This window comes from Paroedura picta, chromosome 3 (assembly GCF_049243985.1).
Source record: "Paroedura picta isolate Pp20150507F chromosome 3, Ppicta_v3.0, whole genome shotgun sequence".
Taxonomy (NCBI): domain Eukaryota; kingdom Metazoa; phylum Chordata; class Lepidosauria; order Squamata; family Gekkonidae; genus Paroedura; species Paroedura picta.
The window spans coordinates 59,707,111-59,725,013 of record NC_135371.1 but is presented as its reverse complement, the minus strand read 5'-3'; the positions used below and the strand labels follow the sequence as shown (position 1 = coordinate 59,725,013).

General features: G+C 39.5%; 1 protein-coding gene across 11 annotated transcripts in view; it reads left to right on the top strand.

Moving 5' to 3' along the window:
* The window catches only part of DOCK3 (dedicator of cytokinesis 3), a 292,500-nt gene that overhangs the window by 180,942 nt on the left and 93,655 nt on the right, over positions 1-17,903 (top strand). For 10 of the 11 annotated variants that reach the window (XM_077325933.1, XM_077325924.1, XM_077325923.1 and 7 more), the window contains 6 exons: positions 1,410-1,602; positions 8,085-8,212; positions 9,601-9,747; positions 11,854-11,952; positions 15,257-15,351; positions 17,474-17,549. In XM_077325933.1, coding sequence (XP_077182048.1) covers positions 1,410-1,602; positions 8,085-8,212; positions 9,601-9,747; positions 11,854-11,952; positions 15,257-15,351; positions 17,474-17,549 — 738 coding nt within the window. The remainder of the gene's footprint in view (positions 1-1,409; positions 1,603-8,084; positions 8,213-9,600; positions 9,748-11,853; positions 11,953-15,256; positions 15,352-17,473; positions 17,550-17,903) is intronic. The other variant, XM_077325925.1, reaches the window with a different exon arrangement.

Below are 17,903 nucleotides of genomic sequence, written 5' to 3'. Positions count from 1 at the left end.
AATGCGCTCCCAGGAGAGCTACAGGCCCTGACGGTGCTATCAGTGTTTCACAGAGCCTGTAAAATGGAGCTCTTTCGCCAGGCTTTTGGTTGAGCTTGGGGAGGAAAGCTGTCTCAGGATTTATGGAGGTCCTGCCTAGTGGAAAGCACTGTGATTAGCTCTTCCTGGCTATATCAGAGAGAGGATGCAGTTGAGGAATGTGATCTACTAACTGGAATAGGGGAAGAATGTTGTTCCTCCATCTGTTAGATTGTTGGATTGTAATATTGTATTTATTGGGGATTAATTGAAGGGGTTTTTATTGAAGTTGTATTATATTTTATTTGTATCAGATTGTAAACTGCCTCTTAATGCCCCATCAGGAGAGGCAGGGTATAAATTAAATTATAAATACATATCTTTTGAATGGTTCAACAGGTCATCTGGGATGAAATAACGTGACAAAATGTTATTTAAAAATCTGGAGCAAGTAGGATCTTTGGTCATCCAAAGCAGTGGTCCCCAACCTTTTTATCACCGGGGACCACTCAACACTTGACAATTTTACTGAGGCCCGTGGGGGGGGGGGTAGTTTACTCCTCTACTCTCAACCATTGCCCTAATGCTCTCTGATTGCTATGGTAATGTTTAAACATCCCTTCAAAATAAGATACAGACACGCCACAACAATGAACATAAGGAACATTTTATTTTCATGGAAATTTTAACTCATGACAATGACAAATCAATGGAAACCTTGAGCTTGTTTCTCTGCAACGAGATAGTTCCATCTGGGAGTGATGAGAGACAATGACACCCAAAGTGTGTTGTAAAGGGCTGGGGGGGTGAAGTAAAGGGCCGGGGGGGGGGGGTAGAAGGCATCCTTCGCGGCCCACCTCCAATTAGTCAACGGACCACATGTGGTCTGCAGCCCACAGATTGGGGATCGCTAATCCAAAGCATTTGGTTGAGGCCAGGCCAGGAAGATCGGGTACCTCCCTATATAGGCCCTGTAGAGAACTGTAGAGCCATCAAGATATTGTTGAGATTTGTTGTTGTTTTATTATATTATATTGTATCTTTGTTTTTACTGTAAACCGCCACAAGCGGGACTGGCTCCAGGAGTGTACCTTTTAAAAAGATACTGTACTCATATTATTATGTATTATTACTGTGGCAAGGCTACAAGATGGGTCCATGAGACCTTATGCCAGATGTGTTTTATGTCCTACAGTCAGCAAGGTGTTGTATTTGTGTATGTATTTGTGACCTACCCTGGGACCTTTGGGTGAAGATGCGAGATATAAATTTTCTGTTTTTTCCGAATGTACCATTATTTATTTGTGTTTCACACAAACCTGTGAATTTATATTCCTGCTGCAACAACACATATCCCAGTGGTCTAATATTTCTTCATGTTCTTTCTCTAGGCTGCTCTGTTGAACTCTTTCCCTGCAATTTTTGATGAGCTATTACAGATGTTTACAGTGCAAGAGGTAGCAGAATTTGTACGGGGAACTCTTGGGAGCATGCCCAGTACCGTACATATTGGACAATCTATGGACGTAGTTAAACTCCAGTCTATAGCTCGTACTGTAGATAGTCGTCTATTTTCTTTCCCAGGTAAGAGGCAATACATCTACATGTACAAAAATGTGGTAAAATGAGAACATGACCCACATTACATTTTTGAGATACTACAGCAGAAAACTATACAGTGAAAAGTAATGTAGGAAGATTGTTAAGATAGTTAATGTACAAATAAGTGATAATAGAATGTGGCTAATAAGGCTGAATTTATTATTCTAGTCTAACTGGGCCACACATAGACCGTTTATGCACTTGGAACTTCACTGCCCCAGCTCCCATACAGGAGCACAAATTGGGGGCAGATGAGGCGCACCAGGCCAAATGCTCCCCCGTGTGGGTGCAGGAAGAGGTGGGGCAACCTGCCATGACTAAAACTCCAGCCTGTAGCCCAGCATGAAACCTCCAGTGCATAAACAGTCATAGAGTGTAATTGAAAGAAGGAATGTTTCTAAATATATATATTTCTATCCTGGTTTTATATGGGACTCCTAGCATTTTCCCATGCTGTTTTCAGATCAATTCTGTAGCATCAAGTGCTCCCAGACTATGGACTGAATCACAGGAATTTGTAGGTGATTATTGTTGGTGCAACAAATAAGCACATACTGCAAGCAGTAGCTAGAACCCTTCTCTTACTATTGCTCAAAACCTCTTATGTTGGCTTCTCCTACCATTTCTGCTAGCTTGGGCAGTTTTTTCCTATTTCTCCACTCCCATGGAAGACTCCTGATTCTACCCCCTCCCCCAATAAAGGTATTTCTAGGATCCCCTGACGCTCATAAACAGCATTTTGAGGGAGCATTTGGGGCCGGAGGGATGGGGGGAGTCATGCTTACTGCAGTCTTTCCATTAGTGAAAATTTTATGTAGGATCCAAAATGAGCCTCCGGGGGAGGGCGGTATATAAATATAATAAATAAATAAATATTTTATTATTTATTTATTTATTTATTTATTTATATTTTTATACCGCCCTTCCCTACGACTCTGGGCGGTTTACATAAAACATTTTTGAACATTCACATAGAATCAAAATCAATATAACAGTATAACAATAACAACAACACATCAACTGGAACAATTAGAATGGCACTTCAACAATAACTTGACAATCCCTCAGTAGGTTCGGTCCCTCAATCTGGGGGGCACCTGTAGGTGTTATGGCTCAGTCGGCCCCACCAAATACCTGGTGAAAGAACTCCCTTTTGCAGGCCCTGCAGAATTGTGGAAATTCCGGCAGGGCCCTGATCTCTTCCCCAGCTTATTCCACCAGGTGGGGGCCAGGACCGAGAAGGCTCTGGCCCTTGTTGAGGCCCGACGTGCCTCTTTAGGGCCAGGGATCCGTAGCCAGTTGGAGGTGGTGGAACGTAGAGCTCTTCTGGGGGTATAGGCAGGGTGGAGGTCTCTCAGAAACACTGGGCACAGACCGCGTATGGCCTTAAAGGTGATTACCAAACCCTTAAGCTTAATCCGGAATTCAACTGGGAGCCAACCGAGTTCTTGGAGTACCGGCCAGTACTCCAGTCTGTTGGAGTCTATTTACTCCAGTAAATTGAGAGTATTTACTCAAATACTCTCCTGCTACTAGAAAACAATTAGTGCAGAACCCAAATAATAATAGATGTTTAGAATGATAACAAAGTAGAAAGCATCCGATGATCTCTAATTCTCAAGTTTATATTTGCCAAAAATATATTTCCCATTCTGAGCACCCATATCTATTAGCAATCATCTGTTTGGTGAATAGTTTTTTAAAGTTCTGTGGATTTGGGAAAACATGCAGGAGATCTCAGATTTAGTCCCCAGCACCTCCAGTTAAAAGGATCAGTGGCATTCTATTACCTCAGTTGCGTATGTGTTATCAGTAGTTGAAAAGGGCTACCACCTTTTCAGTAACCCCAATTAAAATCCATGGCCATTACAATTGACAACACTTTCTGTGCACAGTTTCAGAGTAACAATTCTATTAGATAACTAGGAGAAAGCCTGCTGCAGGCTAAAATGCAGCGGGCACTAGTGGAACGACGGTTGGAGTGGGAGGCAACGATGTTGAGAGGCAGAGAGGGCTGGCATCCCCCCGCACACCTCCCCCTCCCAAGGCAGGGGGGAGTGCAGGGCGGCCTTGGGGCTGGGGGGCCTCGGGCCAGCTGCTGGAGCCTGCTCCATTACTGTGGCACGGTGCCATTCCCTTCTCCACGTTCCCTGCAGCCTCTGCTGCCTCCTTGAGGGAGAGGCTCCCCCTGCTCTGTTGTGAACATAGAACAAAAAGTTAGAAATCTGAATGGAAGGCTTGCACACAGGTGCAGTCCCATGTGTGCCCTCACAGAGACACATAGTTACCGGTAGGTACAATACTGTTTTCCTTGTTTGAGCTTCTAGTGTGAGGGACAAACACTCTAGAGCTCCGAATGGAATTCCATGCATATAATTTAGCCCTACAAAAGCAGCTGCAGGGAGGGACTGATCTAGATCAGGGCTGTGGTGCAGTTATCCTACCTACCCATGTCATTTTCTTGATGAGAAGATTGTTGCTGTTGGGTTGGTTTTATATTGTGTGTGTGTGTGTGTGTGTGTGGTGGGGAGGGCAAATACAGAAGGCATAGGTACATGAATTTTTATCCTATTGGGACTTAGAACAGCTGTGAGACATTTTTTATAAATAAAAGAACACAAGGAAAATAAATCCCTTATTCCCAGCCTGTGACCCCAGTCCCTTTTCAGCGACCCCATGGTTGCATTGTAGGACCAGATTTCATCTCTGAAGTTTAAGTTGTGGAATTCTAGCATCATGTAGTCATTTTGCTCCTAAAGGAAAGAGACAAAGTTAATATGCATTTTCCTATATTGAAAATAGCAGTAAGGATTCCGTTGCCAACACTGTAGTCCTATGCTGAGTTATCCTAGTCTAAATCTGTTGATTTCAGTGAATTTAGATTGAAGTAACTCTGCACAGGATTGCATTGTAAGTTATCAACAACCTAAATTAATTCATAAAATGAGCTCTGATTTCCTGTCTTAATTACCATTACTATTTGTGGCCCAATAGTCATTTTCCAATGCTGCTTTTTATACCAATGCATTTAAGGATTAGCAAACAACCTCAAATGCAGATGACCTTTGGATCACTCAAGCTGCTGCAGGAAGCAACATTAATCATTTAATAAAGTGCAACAGAATATTAATGCTAGTAAAAGGCGAAAGATTTATGCGATCTGAAGAGAAACCAGAGAAACACTACAATAAGGAAAAGAAAGGAAAAGACTCTGAGTGAAATAAAAGAAAAATTGCAACAGACAGAAAGGCAACACCAAGAACATCAAACTAGAGGATTAGCAAAACAAATAAAATTATTAAGAATACAGAGAGATAATCTAGAGGCGGAGGAAATGAGGAAGAAACTTGACTATCTCAAACAAAAAAACTTTGAATGGGCAGATAAACCAGGGAGATGGCTAGCTCAAAGACTGAGGAAGAGCTATCAGAAGCACAGTATCACAAAGTTATCACATGAAGGCCTGAATTATAATAATGAAGCAAAAATTCATTCATGTCTTACCCAATTTTTTCAGAACATATATACAAAAAAAGAACAAAATATAGACCCTGGAACATTCTGTCAAAAAATATCAATGAGCAAATTCACAGATCATCACAGGAAAATTCTTAATCAAAGAATTACAGTGCAAGAAATAAATGATGCAATAATGGCAACAAAAGCTCAAAAAGCCCCAGGGACAGATGGATTGAGTGCAATATATTACAAGAAGATGAGCCATGATGTCTCTCCACATTTACTTCAACTATTGAATGAGATTATAGACAATCCTGGAAAATCCCTCCCAAAATCACGGCAACAGGCCTCAATAACACTTATTCATAAAGAAGGAGGAGATACGAACTCACCCAACTCGTATAGACCGATTTCTCTGCTAAACGTGGACTATAAAATTTTGGCAAAAATCTTAGCAGAAAGACTGAAAAAATGTATCGGAGACGTTATACACCAAGATCAAACTGGATTTATGCCAAGAAGACTAATGAGGAACAACATAAGATTTGTTCTGAATGTGGCAGACTATGTGCATAAAGAAAAGTTGCAGGCTGCTTTCATGTTCTTGGATGCGGAGAAAGCTTTTGATAACGTTAGTTGGGACTTCCTGTTTGAAACACTGAAAGCAACCGATTGTGGTGGTACCTTTCTGGAATTTATCAGACAAATATACTCTGAACAAGAAGCTAGAATATTAATAAATGGAATGCTCACAAAACAATCCATCAAAATAGGTAAAGGCACCAGACAAGGATGCCCTTTGTCTCCACTGTTATTCAATCTGGTACTAGAAATGCTGACAACTAAGATAAGAGCTACAGATGAGATCATGGGAATCAAAATCGATGATCAGGAATTTAAACTAAAATGTTATGCAGATGATGTAGTTTGTATTGTTATGAATCCAAAAGCGTCAATTCCTCCTCTCCTGGAACTACTGAAAGACTTTGGGCATTACTCAGGGTATAGAATAAATAAGGATAAAACAAAAATTGTTCTACAGGGAACCACAGATCTTGATGTGCAAAATATCAACCGAAAAACTGGATGTGAGACAAATCCCAAATGGGTGAAATATCTGGGAATTTACCTAGACAAAGACTTCTGAGAACTCTTCACTGGTAACTATGAAAGACTATGCAACTGGATATCAAAAGATGGAACGAGTCAAAACTGTCCTGGTCGGCTCGAATGGCCATGGTCAAGATGAACTTGTTGCCTAAATTTAACTTTTTGTTCCAAATGTTACCAATAGAGATCCAGGAGAAAATGCTGAGAAAATGGCATTGCCATTAAAAGCAATGGGTTGCTTTTAAAATACTTCAAGATGTGAAGGAGAGAGGAGGTCAAGGTGTTCCTAATCTAAAACTATATAAAGACGCAGCAGCACTTACATATATAGTGGACTGGATTCGGGAACCGCATTCAAGATAATTGGTATTTGAAAGAAAAACCTTGGGTAATAGCTTCCATGAAAGACTATGGCCAGCAGGAAAACAAAACCAAAAAGCAGTAGCAAACACCTGGATTAGTGGGCTCTTGAACGTATGGTCAAGATATAATAAGAGACTATCCCCAGCACCATCAATATTGAAATCGCCAATTGAGGCATATTTTGGGAAAGCTCAACAGAAAAGGCTGACTTGTCTCCAGTACAAAGACTTAATATCAAAGACCGGCAAGTTCAAGGATATACAAACAATAAAGAAAGAAGGAGTAGAAATTCAATGGTTAGAGTATAACCAATTAATATATAGATTTAAAGTAGAGTTTCAGCAACTGTTAAATCTAGAGGCTCCAATACCAGAGTTTGAAAACTTAGTAATCCAAGACAAACCACACTTACAGGGCCAAATATATAAATTGTTATTAAGGTATGAGACAGAAATGGAACTGGTTAAGCCATGTATGATCAAATGGATGCAAAATATTGAGACTAATGTGACAATGGAACAATGGGAGCTAGTATGGTCTAGAATACCAAAGTATACTAATAGTCAAATACTTAAAGAAAATTGGTATAAAATATTTTACAGGTGGTATGTAACACCAAAAGTGATCGCCAAAATTGCCAAAAACTGTAATAATAAATGCTGGAAATGTGATGATAAAATAGGCTCTTTTTTTCATATGTGGTGGAGATGTGAAAAAGTTTATAAGTTCTGGGCAAAAATATATACTATTATGCAGAAAATGTGGGGTCTTAGATTTCCTATGAAAGCTGAAGCTATGTTATTAAGTGTTCCTCCGCAGTGCCTCCCAACCCACACACAAAGTTTATTCTTCTACGCGACGACGGCAGCAAGACTAGAATCGGCCAAGAAATGGAAAACGCAAGAACTACCCTCGATAGAAGACTGGCTGAATAAATTAGCTGACTTTGCCAAGGTGACTAAACTGACACTGATAGTCAACGGAAGAACAGAAGAGGCTTTTCAAGAACAATGGAGCCCTTACCTGAACTATCTAAGAAAATAATACAAAAGGGGATTGAAATGGGGAACTAAATGTATTAAATGAAGAGCATAACCTTTCTTTTTTCTGTATTAATAATGAGGATTACATGTATTCTATTATCTTTAATCTTGGAAAATAAAAATTAAAATCTTTTAAAAAAGAATATTAATGCTAGTAAATTAAATTCCACACACATTGTAATTTCATTCATATAAGTGAAAAAATTATACATACCTTTTCAGCTTACAACAACATGTAAATTAATGCTTTAGAATTAGAAACCGTTTGACTGTCAATAGTTTGTACTCAAAATCTCTTACCCGGCAAACTTTAATCTGGCTGGCATACTGCTTACTAAGAACTCAGTTGAGAATTTTACAGCATCACTTTATTTATTTATGATAGCAATTCAACTTTCATGGGCATGCTGTTGAATGAAATCAAGACCTATAGTAATAATTTCAATGTAGCTGCCAAATAACATTGTGTTTCTGATATTCCTCTTCTAGAATCTCGACGTATCTTGTTACCTGTGGTACTTCATCATATTCATCTTCACCTGAGACAGCAAAAAGAGTTGCTGATTTGCTCTGGGATTCTGAGCAGTATCTTCTCCATCATCAAAACAAGCTCTTTGGTAATCTATGTCTATTTACTCATTACAATGCCTTATCCAAGCAATGAATTATATTTGCTAGGCAGGATGGCAGATTCCGGTGTGCTAAGAACCCAGACACACACAAGTGTGTAATTTTTTGGCATAAACCTGGCCACAGATTTATTTGATAACTTGAATGAGCGAGGGCACACCGAAGGTGAGAGGGCAGATCCGTACTGCCCCTCCCAATGCTGCAGCCAGTGGATCGCAGCCCCCCATGGGAAGGGAAAACCATCAGCAAGCCTGCCTGCAGGGACTGAGCGACACCCCTGTTAGGCTCCCCCTCTCCATCAGGCCTGCTGGACCTGGGAAGGTAAGCATAGGAAGCTCCATGGGTGGCCACCTCTATTGGAACTCCCCAGCCACCTTGCCATGTGTGGCAACAGACTCCCCAGCTTGCAAGTCAGCCATTGTGCACATGTGCAGCCCCTTAAAGGGGCTCCTGAAACAGACAATTGAACCCAGCCGGATGGCACTGGTTCTGCCCAGGGGATCCTCCCCCACTGTAAACCACCAGGTGTGATGTACATAAGCAATATTCAAAAAAACAGACCAATCGCATAACAGGGAGGGAGGGAGGGAAGCAGCACAAGTGGACGCGGCCAGGAACAAAGAGGGCTGGCCTCTGCCCAGCACTCCTTTTACACTCACCGCCTCACCAGCCCATCCAATCACACAACGCCTAGCCTGACAACACCTCCCACAGCATACTTGGGCACATGCACAGGGGAGCCGCTGTGGCAGCTGTGTGCTTAAGGCAGCAGCAGTACATATCAACACATAGCAAAACTGTTTGTTACAAATCTGGCACAGATATGGATATAGATTGAATTTTTAATTGGAATTGGTCATATAATCATTAGATCTGGCAGCTGCTGAGTCACACCACAGAAATTAGCATTAGAGTGTATAGACATTTAGGTATTTGCATAGCATATAGATCTCTAACTGAGATAGGAGGTTGGGTTTGTTGGGAGTTTATAAGTGCATTTACAGAGAAAATTTATGTCTTACAAACTTTCTAACATTAATCAAATCATAAATATCGGTAAAATTTTAGATATACAGGATTTTGAGTATCAAATGTTAATAGAGCATTGCAGTGGCATTTGATCCTGTTGAATTTTGAAACACTCAGGATCCCAAACTATGGTTTTAAATCTTTTAAAAGGATATTTATTTTTGAAAAGTAAGTTTATGTAGTTCAACAATCCATTATTATTTTTATATCTTTCTATGAATTCCATATTCAATTATTTTTTGCTAAGAGCTAATGCTTGATTTCTCCTGCGATATGTGAAAGATACTTGCCTTTGCATTCAGTTCCATGGAGTGATAACTGTCTGTGTTCTAACTACTTACTACAGGAGACAGATGTAGTTGAGGAAGTAGAGATGATGGTGGAGAGCCTCCTGGATGTACTTTTACAGACATTACTTACTATTATGAGTAAATCGCAATCTCAGGAGGCGGTAAGAGGACAGCGTTGCCCACAATGCACAGCTGAAATCACTGTTAGTAACTAACAATCAGGTTCTATTTCCTGCTTATCTAACCTCTTCCCCCCCCCCCCAATCTTCATAGTCCCCTTATTACCATATCTTGAATGAACTTTGTCTCCTTTAAAATTTAGAAGCTGGAAACTTACATTCTCAGGTAAATTTGGGCACAGTAGTTAGGTTGCTCAAAAAGCCTAGCTTCCTTGATCATATAATTTTTGCTTTGCAGAAAACATGTTCTCATAATTAAAAATTATCAGTTGGTGTCTAAATAATTATTACTGAATATTCCTAACCACACAATTCTACCCGTAAATATTCTGCTCAGTTAAGTTCCGCCATCTCACTCTGTTGAAACTGTGAACGATTTCTAGATAAGGGGTTGCATGCTTCTTAGGATATAGAAGTATATATATATATAGAGAGAGACTGGGCTATTTCTATTTTGCCTGAGTGAAAAAGAACTGACATTCCTTAATCTATGAAAGGAGACAAAGCAAGTTCTCACACTATTTTTTTCTCTCTTGAACTTTCAGTTTTCATGTTTTTTGTCTCAAAACTTTTTTTATCTTGAGCTTACAGTTTTCATGCTTTCATACAGTATTAATTTACAAAATAGGTGTTCTGTATTGACATAAACAAGAACTAACTAGGACTGCCATGTTTTCTTTGGGTCCTGTTTTATGTGTTTAACATCACCCAAAACTTAAAGCAGGTGCTGTTTTTCCTTATGTGAAAAGGTGACAGGAAAGGCTGCTTTTAAGATTGAAGTGATAAGGCCATGGCCAGAAACAGGTGACAATCCTAAAACAGAACCTTTTATTTATTAAAATATTAATATGCTACCTTTCTTGCTGACCATGTACATAGTCTGCAAAAGCATAAAAATAATTTCATCACCTTGTGTGATATATTCCTCAAGTTCTTTATAATGACAAAGGTATGTTTAGTCTATCTATTTGAATTAGACTGAAGCATGTGGAGAAGGTAGATTCAATATCCTGTTGTCATGACAGTAGAAATAGCATCTGCTTCAGCTTTCTAAGGAAGATAGGCATTGGAAAACATTCATGGGCCTCAAGGACAGGGTTGGGCAGTCTTTCCTAGTACCAAATAAAATTGAACTAACTCTGAAGATGTTTGTGTGCTGGCAGACAAAAGTGTGTATGGAAAGACCTGATGGTTTCCACCAAAAGGATGGGGTGATAGTGATGGCTTCCATTTTGCAGAGAGGCAGCAGCACTTTATATGCACAAGAATCCTCTGTATACTCTTATAAAATGATTCACATCAGCACAGTACAACACCAGTCATTGGGGTGGTGGGCCAAAAGATATGTTGGTTGATGGCATCTCCACACCAGACTTTTAAAAAGTCAGTTCAGACTGGTTCTAAAACTTCCCTGCTGCGGGGTTGGAAAAAGGGAGTTATGCTGAGTGAAATGCTCTGACATGCACACATTTGGCACAAATGCTGGCGGTTGCCTAATTACGTCAGAGGAGCTTTCCACAATACACCAAGTTCCTCTTGTGTATCAGTATTTAATCACAAAAGCTCTTACTTCAAGGACACATTGACTCCTGCCACCAGTTTTCTTTTAGTAAACTGTTGTTCGACCTCAGTCACATCAAGCTACCAATTGCTGTTTCACAAATATTATTCTGTGAACTGACTGTTGTGCGAGCATGGTAGAATCTGCATATACTGATGGATGCTGATGGTAATATAGTGTGTTCACTTATATAATTATCACAGTATCACAGTATTCTTTGTATGTAGTTCTGTACTTATTATTAGTTTGACAACTTGCTGGAAGCTAAAATATTTCTGAAGCTAAAATATTACAAAAGCTAAAATATTTCTGCATAATTTTATTGCATTAGCATACTGTAGTGAGACCTTGAGAACACCTTTGCTATTTATTATATGCAGATGGAAACATCCTAGCCTTTTCAGTTGCTTACAGCTATATCATTTTAAAAATCAAAATTTATGTTTTCCTTTCATAGACGTTGAAACATTTTCAAACCCTGTTCCTTTTCCCTCTACCCTAAAATTCGGTTTTATGTGAATTGTGCCTGTGATAGTTCTACTGAAATAGTTCTTCATTGGGATTGACAGGGAGAATATGTGTCCTGTCTTTTATCTCTACTTCGTCAAATGTCTGACACTCATTTCCAACATTTACTGGACAATTTCCAGAGCAAGGATGAGCTAAAGGTGAGAGAAAAAGCAGACTTAGAATTCTATTTCATAGCTATATACAGTTCCTTTCCATTACAAGGCTAAAATTTATCTCCATGTGGTGAAAGTCTTCTATGGCTGTATTGTTTACAAATACTTGTCACACAAATCATCTCTGTCATATTTAGCAATGGAGGCTTGTTAGATAAATTCTTAAATATATTATTACTCAGAAGGATTCATGTCATAAGGAAACTGTTTTCAGTGCTACCTTTAAAATCATCATGATATGCACATCAGACATTATGTTCAAGTATATGTAAATACAAATCCATCATAGGTCCTTTGTTTTAGTGTCAAAGTAGATGTGATTTTGGGAGATCCATAAATCAAGATTTATCTAGCTTAAATAACTGTGTGGTGGTTTTCAGGCTTAAAAGCAGCTGGGAGGGGAAATTAGAACAGGATCATAGCATGCAATGTAAGAGATCTAGTGAGAAACATTCAGACTCCATGTGATGTCTACATGATTTCTCCCACATAACAGTTTTAGGAGGGAAATGTATTCAGTAAAATGGTGCAGGAGAATAAAATAAACACTGTAATGGCAGCAGCCGTTGCTGAAATTTTAATCTGCATAGCCAATCAGATATTCAGTAACCAGTCGGAAGCCCTGTTGGGCAAGAGCTCCATATGGCCCACCCACCTTCTAAAAACTCTTCGTGTTACCAATCACCATAGCACTCATGGCCACCGTGTTGGGGACTGTTACAGTAGGACTACATAATTAGAAGACAGTATGAAAACAAACGATCTGAATCAAGATAAACAGCAAATTATATGTTGATCACAAGAAGCTATGGGATACCATACATAAGTTGGAAGTGTCATCCCACTTGAACACCTCGTCAGTTCATTGTACACCGACCAGGAGGCCACAGAACAAGCAATATATGGAGACACTGATTGGTTCAAGGTCAGCCAAGGAATGAGACAAGGGTGTATCTTATCACCCATTCTTTTTAACCTTTATTCAGAGGTAATTATGCAGAAGCTTAATCTAGAAGAATCTACAATCGGAGTCAAAATTGGAGGTCATAATATCAATAATCTCCGCTATGCAGATGATACAACACTCCTTGCGGAATTGGAGCATGATCTGAAGACCCTGATAAAGAGACTAAAAAAAGAAAATGAAAAGATGAGACTATACCTAAATATCAAAAAGACCAAGATCACGACAACTACTGGCAGTAGCACCAAAGTCACGACTGACAAGAGAACATTGAATGTATTGATGATTTCATCTTTCTTGGCTCTATGATCACTCAAAGTGGTGGATGCAGCTGTGAAATTAAATGGCGAATAACACTGGGCCAGAACGCAATGTTAAGCATGAACCGAATATGGAAAAGTAAAGATATCAGCTTTAATACAAAATGCCGGCTAGTCAACGCCATTGTCTTCCCCATAACAACCTATGGATGTGAAAGCTGGACCCTGAAGGAGGAAGATAGGAGGAGACTAGATGCTTTTGAATTATGATGTTGGAGACGAATGCTGCGAATATAATGGACAGCCAAAGTTACCAACAAGATAGTTTTAGAGAGGAGCAAACCGACTTTGTCATTAGAAGGCAAGATATTATGGCTAAAGCTCACTTACTTTGCACACATCATGTGTTAAAACTCATTGGAGAAATCATTAATGCTCCGCATGGTCAGCGGCAAAAGGAAACGTGGTCGTCAAAGGATCCACTGGCTGGACACAATCAAAGCCGATACAGGGATGACCATGAACCAACTAAAAGAAGCAGTAATTGACAGAAATGAGCCTCTTGTGGTGCAGAGTGGTAAGGCAGCAGACATGCAGTCTGAAAGCTCTGCCCATGAGGCTGGGAGTTCGATCCCAGCAGCCGGCTCAAGGTTGACTCAGCCTTCCATCCTTCCGAGGTTGGTAAAATGAGTACCCAGTTTGCTGGGGGTTAAATGGTAATGACTGGGGAAGGCACTGGCAAACCACCCCGTATTGAGTTTGCCAAGAAAACGCTAGAGGGCGTCACCTCAAGGGTCAGACATGACCCGGTGCTTGCATAGGGGATATCTTTACCTTTAATTGACAGAAACATATGGCAAAAACTTTCCTATAGAATCGCCTAGGGTCGGACTCGAATGAACAGATAACATCATCATCATATGTCACTGTGGCTCTCCAGATGTCCATGCATGCTGGTAGGAACCCATAGGAATTGTATTCCATGGACACCTGCAGAGCTATGGTTTGGCCACCCCTGGAATAAGAGAATGAATAAAAGCAAGTGATATTGCCCTAATTATTGCAGTAGACTGCAATCCTTTCCTATTATATAAGTACACACTTTTAACTTTTTGATTCTACTGTACTACTTAACTGCATATGGGAATGCCCTTCTAAACATTTCTGTTCTGTACATTCTGTAGCATTATTAGCAATAAACTCCATAAGAAGCAAAATCTATAAGTTTTAAGCATACATCAGGTAACAGTTAAGTGACTGGAAATGCCATCTTAAGCACAGCTAAGCCCAGTGGCTTAGAAGGAGGTAACTTTGCTTAAGAGTGCATCTTTTGAGGGAGGCCTGTTTCTGAAGATATATTTAATTACTTCCCCACTACACTTTTCCAGTGCTGGCTTATCTTTTGGTGAATCTATCATGCCAATTCCATTATTTATGATAGTACCATTCTTTAGCATGCCAGAGAGCATATATGACCTCCTGAGTCTTGGCTTTGTGTCCAGTCTACTGAACTAAAAAAAGCAGGTTTCAGTGCTGTAACAGAAGATAAATAGCAGTATAGGCTATGTTACACCAAGCCCATAGACTCTCCTCCTGTGTAGAAATGCCATAAGTAGCTTCTCTTCTATAGGCTGGTCAACTTGTGCTACACACAGATAATCATAGAGTTGGAAGGGACCATAGAAGCCAGCTAGTTCCACTCCCTGCTCCATGCAGGATCAGCATATAGCATCTATGATAGGATCAGGATCAGCATATAGCATCTATTTGTCCAGCTGCTGCTTAAAGACTGCTGGTGAGGAGGAGCTCACCACCTCCTTAGACAACCTGTTCCACTACTGAACTATTCTGACTGTGAAAACTTCTTTTCCTGACATCTAGTCGGTACCATTCTGCACATAGTTTAAACCCATTACTGCGGGTCCTGTCCTATCCATTATCTACTAAGTACAAGTGACACAGAAGTTAAATAAGGAAGATATGTCTACTTTATGTTTGAGTTATTAAACAGGATGTGTATGTCTAGTATGTATCAATAAACACTGTTTTTTTTATTTTCTGCTAGGAATTTCTGTTGAAAATTTTCTGTGTATTTCGGAACTTGATGAAAATGAGTGTCTTTCCTCGAGATTGGATGGTGATGAGGTTGCTCACCAGCAAGTAAGTATAGACTCAATTTAGAACACTCCAAGTTTTTTTTCCTGAGGATGATGTGGTTTCTATGTACACATGCTTTTTCAATCCAAATTGTGCATGTTTATTTGTGTGTGTACTGGGGCATAGTTTCAAGTGCTATCAGTGTCTGAATTAAAATTTTCTCCCAAAGGGAGTACATTAAGTCTGTTCTGTTCAGAAATGTAAACATTCTTTGGGGCCAGATTTTTGAGCATTAGGAACTACTTGAAAGCATTGATATAGTGTTGATTTAAAAGTCCTTTGAGGACCCAAGGAGGAATGGAAAGTGGGATATGTATAAATAAAGAAGGCTTGTCTTTTGGTGTGTAAGCTAGAAATTATCTAACTTAATTTTAAAACCTGAAAAAATCCCTAAGAATTACATCTATATGCCAGATTGTAATGGCTTTTTAAAAGTTTTATTTTAAGCATCCCCTGAAAATATATCCAGAGGTTAGGATTGTTTTGGAAGTAGATGTCATGTCTGAATGAATACTGTAGGATGCATATCCCTTTTCTCTTATCTCCACTTTCCTTATCCTGCTTCCTAGTACACAATAACCATAGCTTCCCTGTAAACCACCATAATCTGGAGTGGGATTTTGACACTAATTTAGAGGCATACTGTGTTTAATAGTAGCCATTGGACCAAGCTAGACATGATAGTTTCCATGAGTTGGGTCAGAGATTCCAAATTTATAGACAAATGTGATGCGACTTATGTTCCCAAGTTTTTTGGGGTCCAGTTCAACTCAGGAGTGCAGCACAGGAGAGAAGGGCTTCAGCTTTTCATCCTGTGTTGCTTCCCCAAGCTGAAACAGCCGGGGGGGGGGGATTTGCTGTGATGTTGGGCTCCACATACACTGACTGTAACACATGCAGTTCCACAGTGGGGCAAACAGCAGTGGCCATTTCACCATGTTCCACAGCCAAATCAGGCCTTAGAGCATTTGGGAACATTAGTTCCCCAACATTATGTCTGCCTATAAGTCTCACTGGGGATTTGTGGCACACATCAAATCTAGGTCTGTAAACTTAGGCAGATTGTGAATGGGTGGGCAAGCAGATAGGGTTGTGTCAGAGCTTGGCTCTTATGGCCCATTCTTGCATGCCTAGGGAAATGCTGATCACCACTTTGGGGTCAGGAGGTAAATTTCCTCCAGGCCAGACTTGCCAGGGATTCTGTTTTTTTTGGGAGGGGCATCATCTGGGCATGAAATTGAGGTCACTGGGTAGGCAGGTAGTTATGAGTTTCCTGCATTGTTCAAGGAGTTGGATTAGATGACCCTAGAGGGTCCCTTCCAACTCCATGATTCTATAATTCTAGTTTACCCAAATTGAACACCATGGCAAATTACGGTTACTACAAATCAGAAAGAATAAATGTACATATGAGTTGGGGAGAGAGTAGAAGAATTTACAGTGCATTCCTAATGGCCTGACTGTGGTTTGGCCAAGGCATCTGAACAAGGATGGCCTCCTTCTCTCTTTGCGACAACCAACACATATTACAATAGCTGATTGTGAAGAATTGGAATCCACTTAACTACATACCTCTAATTTTTATTCCACCCTTTCTCAAAGTAGTCCAGAATGGCATACATATTTCCTTCTCTTGCATTTTATCCTCACAACTACCCTTTGAGGTACATTAGACTGAGAGACAGTTACTGGGCCAAGGTAATCAGTGAGCTTCATGACTTGGGCTTTGAATCCAGTTCTTCCCATGTTTTAACCACTATGCCACACTGATCCTCATAGTCATATCGATGTTTTGTGAAAATTTGCTTTGGAAGTTCAGGTGATAAATGTTAATGACAAGGGAAGTTCTTTAATAATGCTATTGTAAGTCACTAAGTTAAGGACTTTTTTACAAGGGAAAATAAATCCATGTAATAATAAAATATTTGGTTTTAGATAGCACTGTCTTATCAGTCTCTGCTAATATTATGAACTCTTCAATATCTTTTATAATGAAATAATGACAAAAGGTGTTCTTACATAGTTAGCATGACATTTGTAAAAAGAGAATGCAGTCTGCATTGCAAATTGAAATAATTCATGATGTGTATACAAAGATGCAATATAGTTTCTTCTGTTATTGCAGTATAATAGTTACAACTGTCCAATTTCTGGCCCCCGCATTACATAAGAACTTCACAGAAACAGATTTTGATTTTAAGGTAAGGAAAATATTAACAGATTCTAAAAATAGCATCTCTTTTCATAAACAGCATGGATTTTGAATATTTACTGTAACTTTGTTATCAAATTGTTAAATGTCAATATGATAAAAGCATTGGTTTAGCAACTCAGTGAAGCAAGATAGAAATTCCAATAAAAGAGATATTAATAAGAAAATATGGTAATGCCTCTTGCAGGGCATTATAGTTTCTAATATTTAACTGAAATTGAATATAAAAGTCTTTCCTCTACCAATACAGATCGTCATATTCCGTTTTAATTCAGTATGTACAATTTTTAGATCCATTGAACAATAGTGATTGATGAACTTAAAATTAAGAATATAAGAGGAG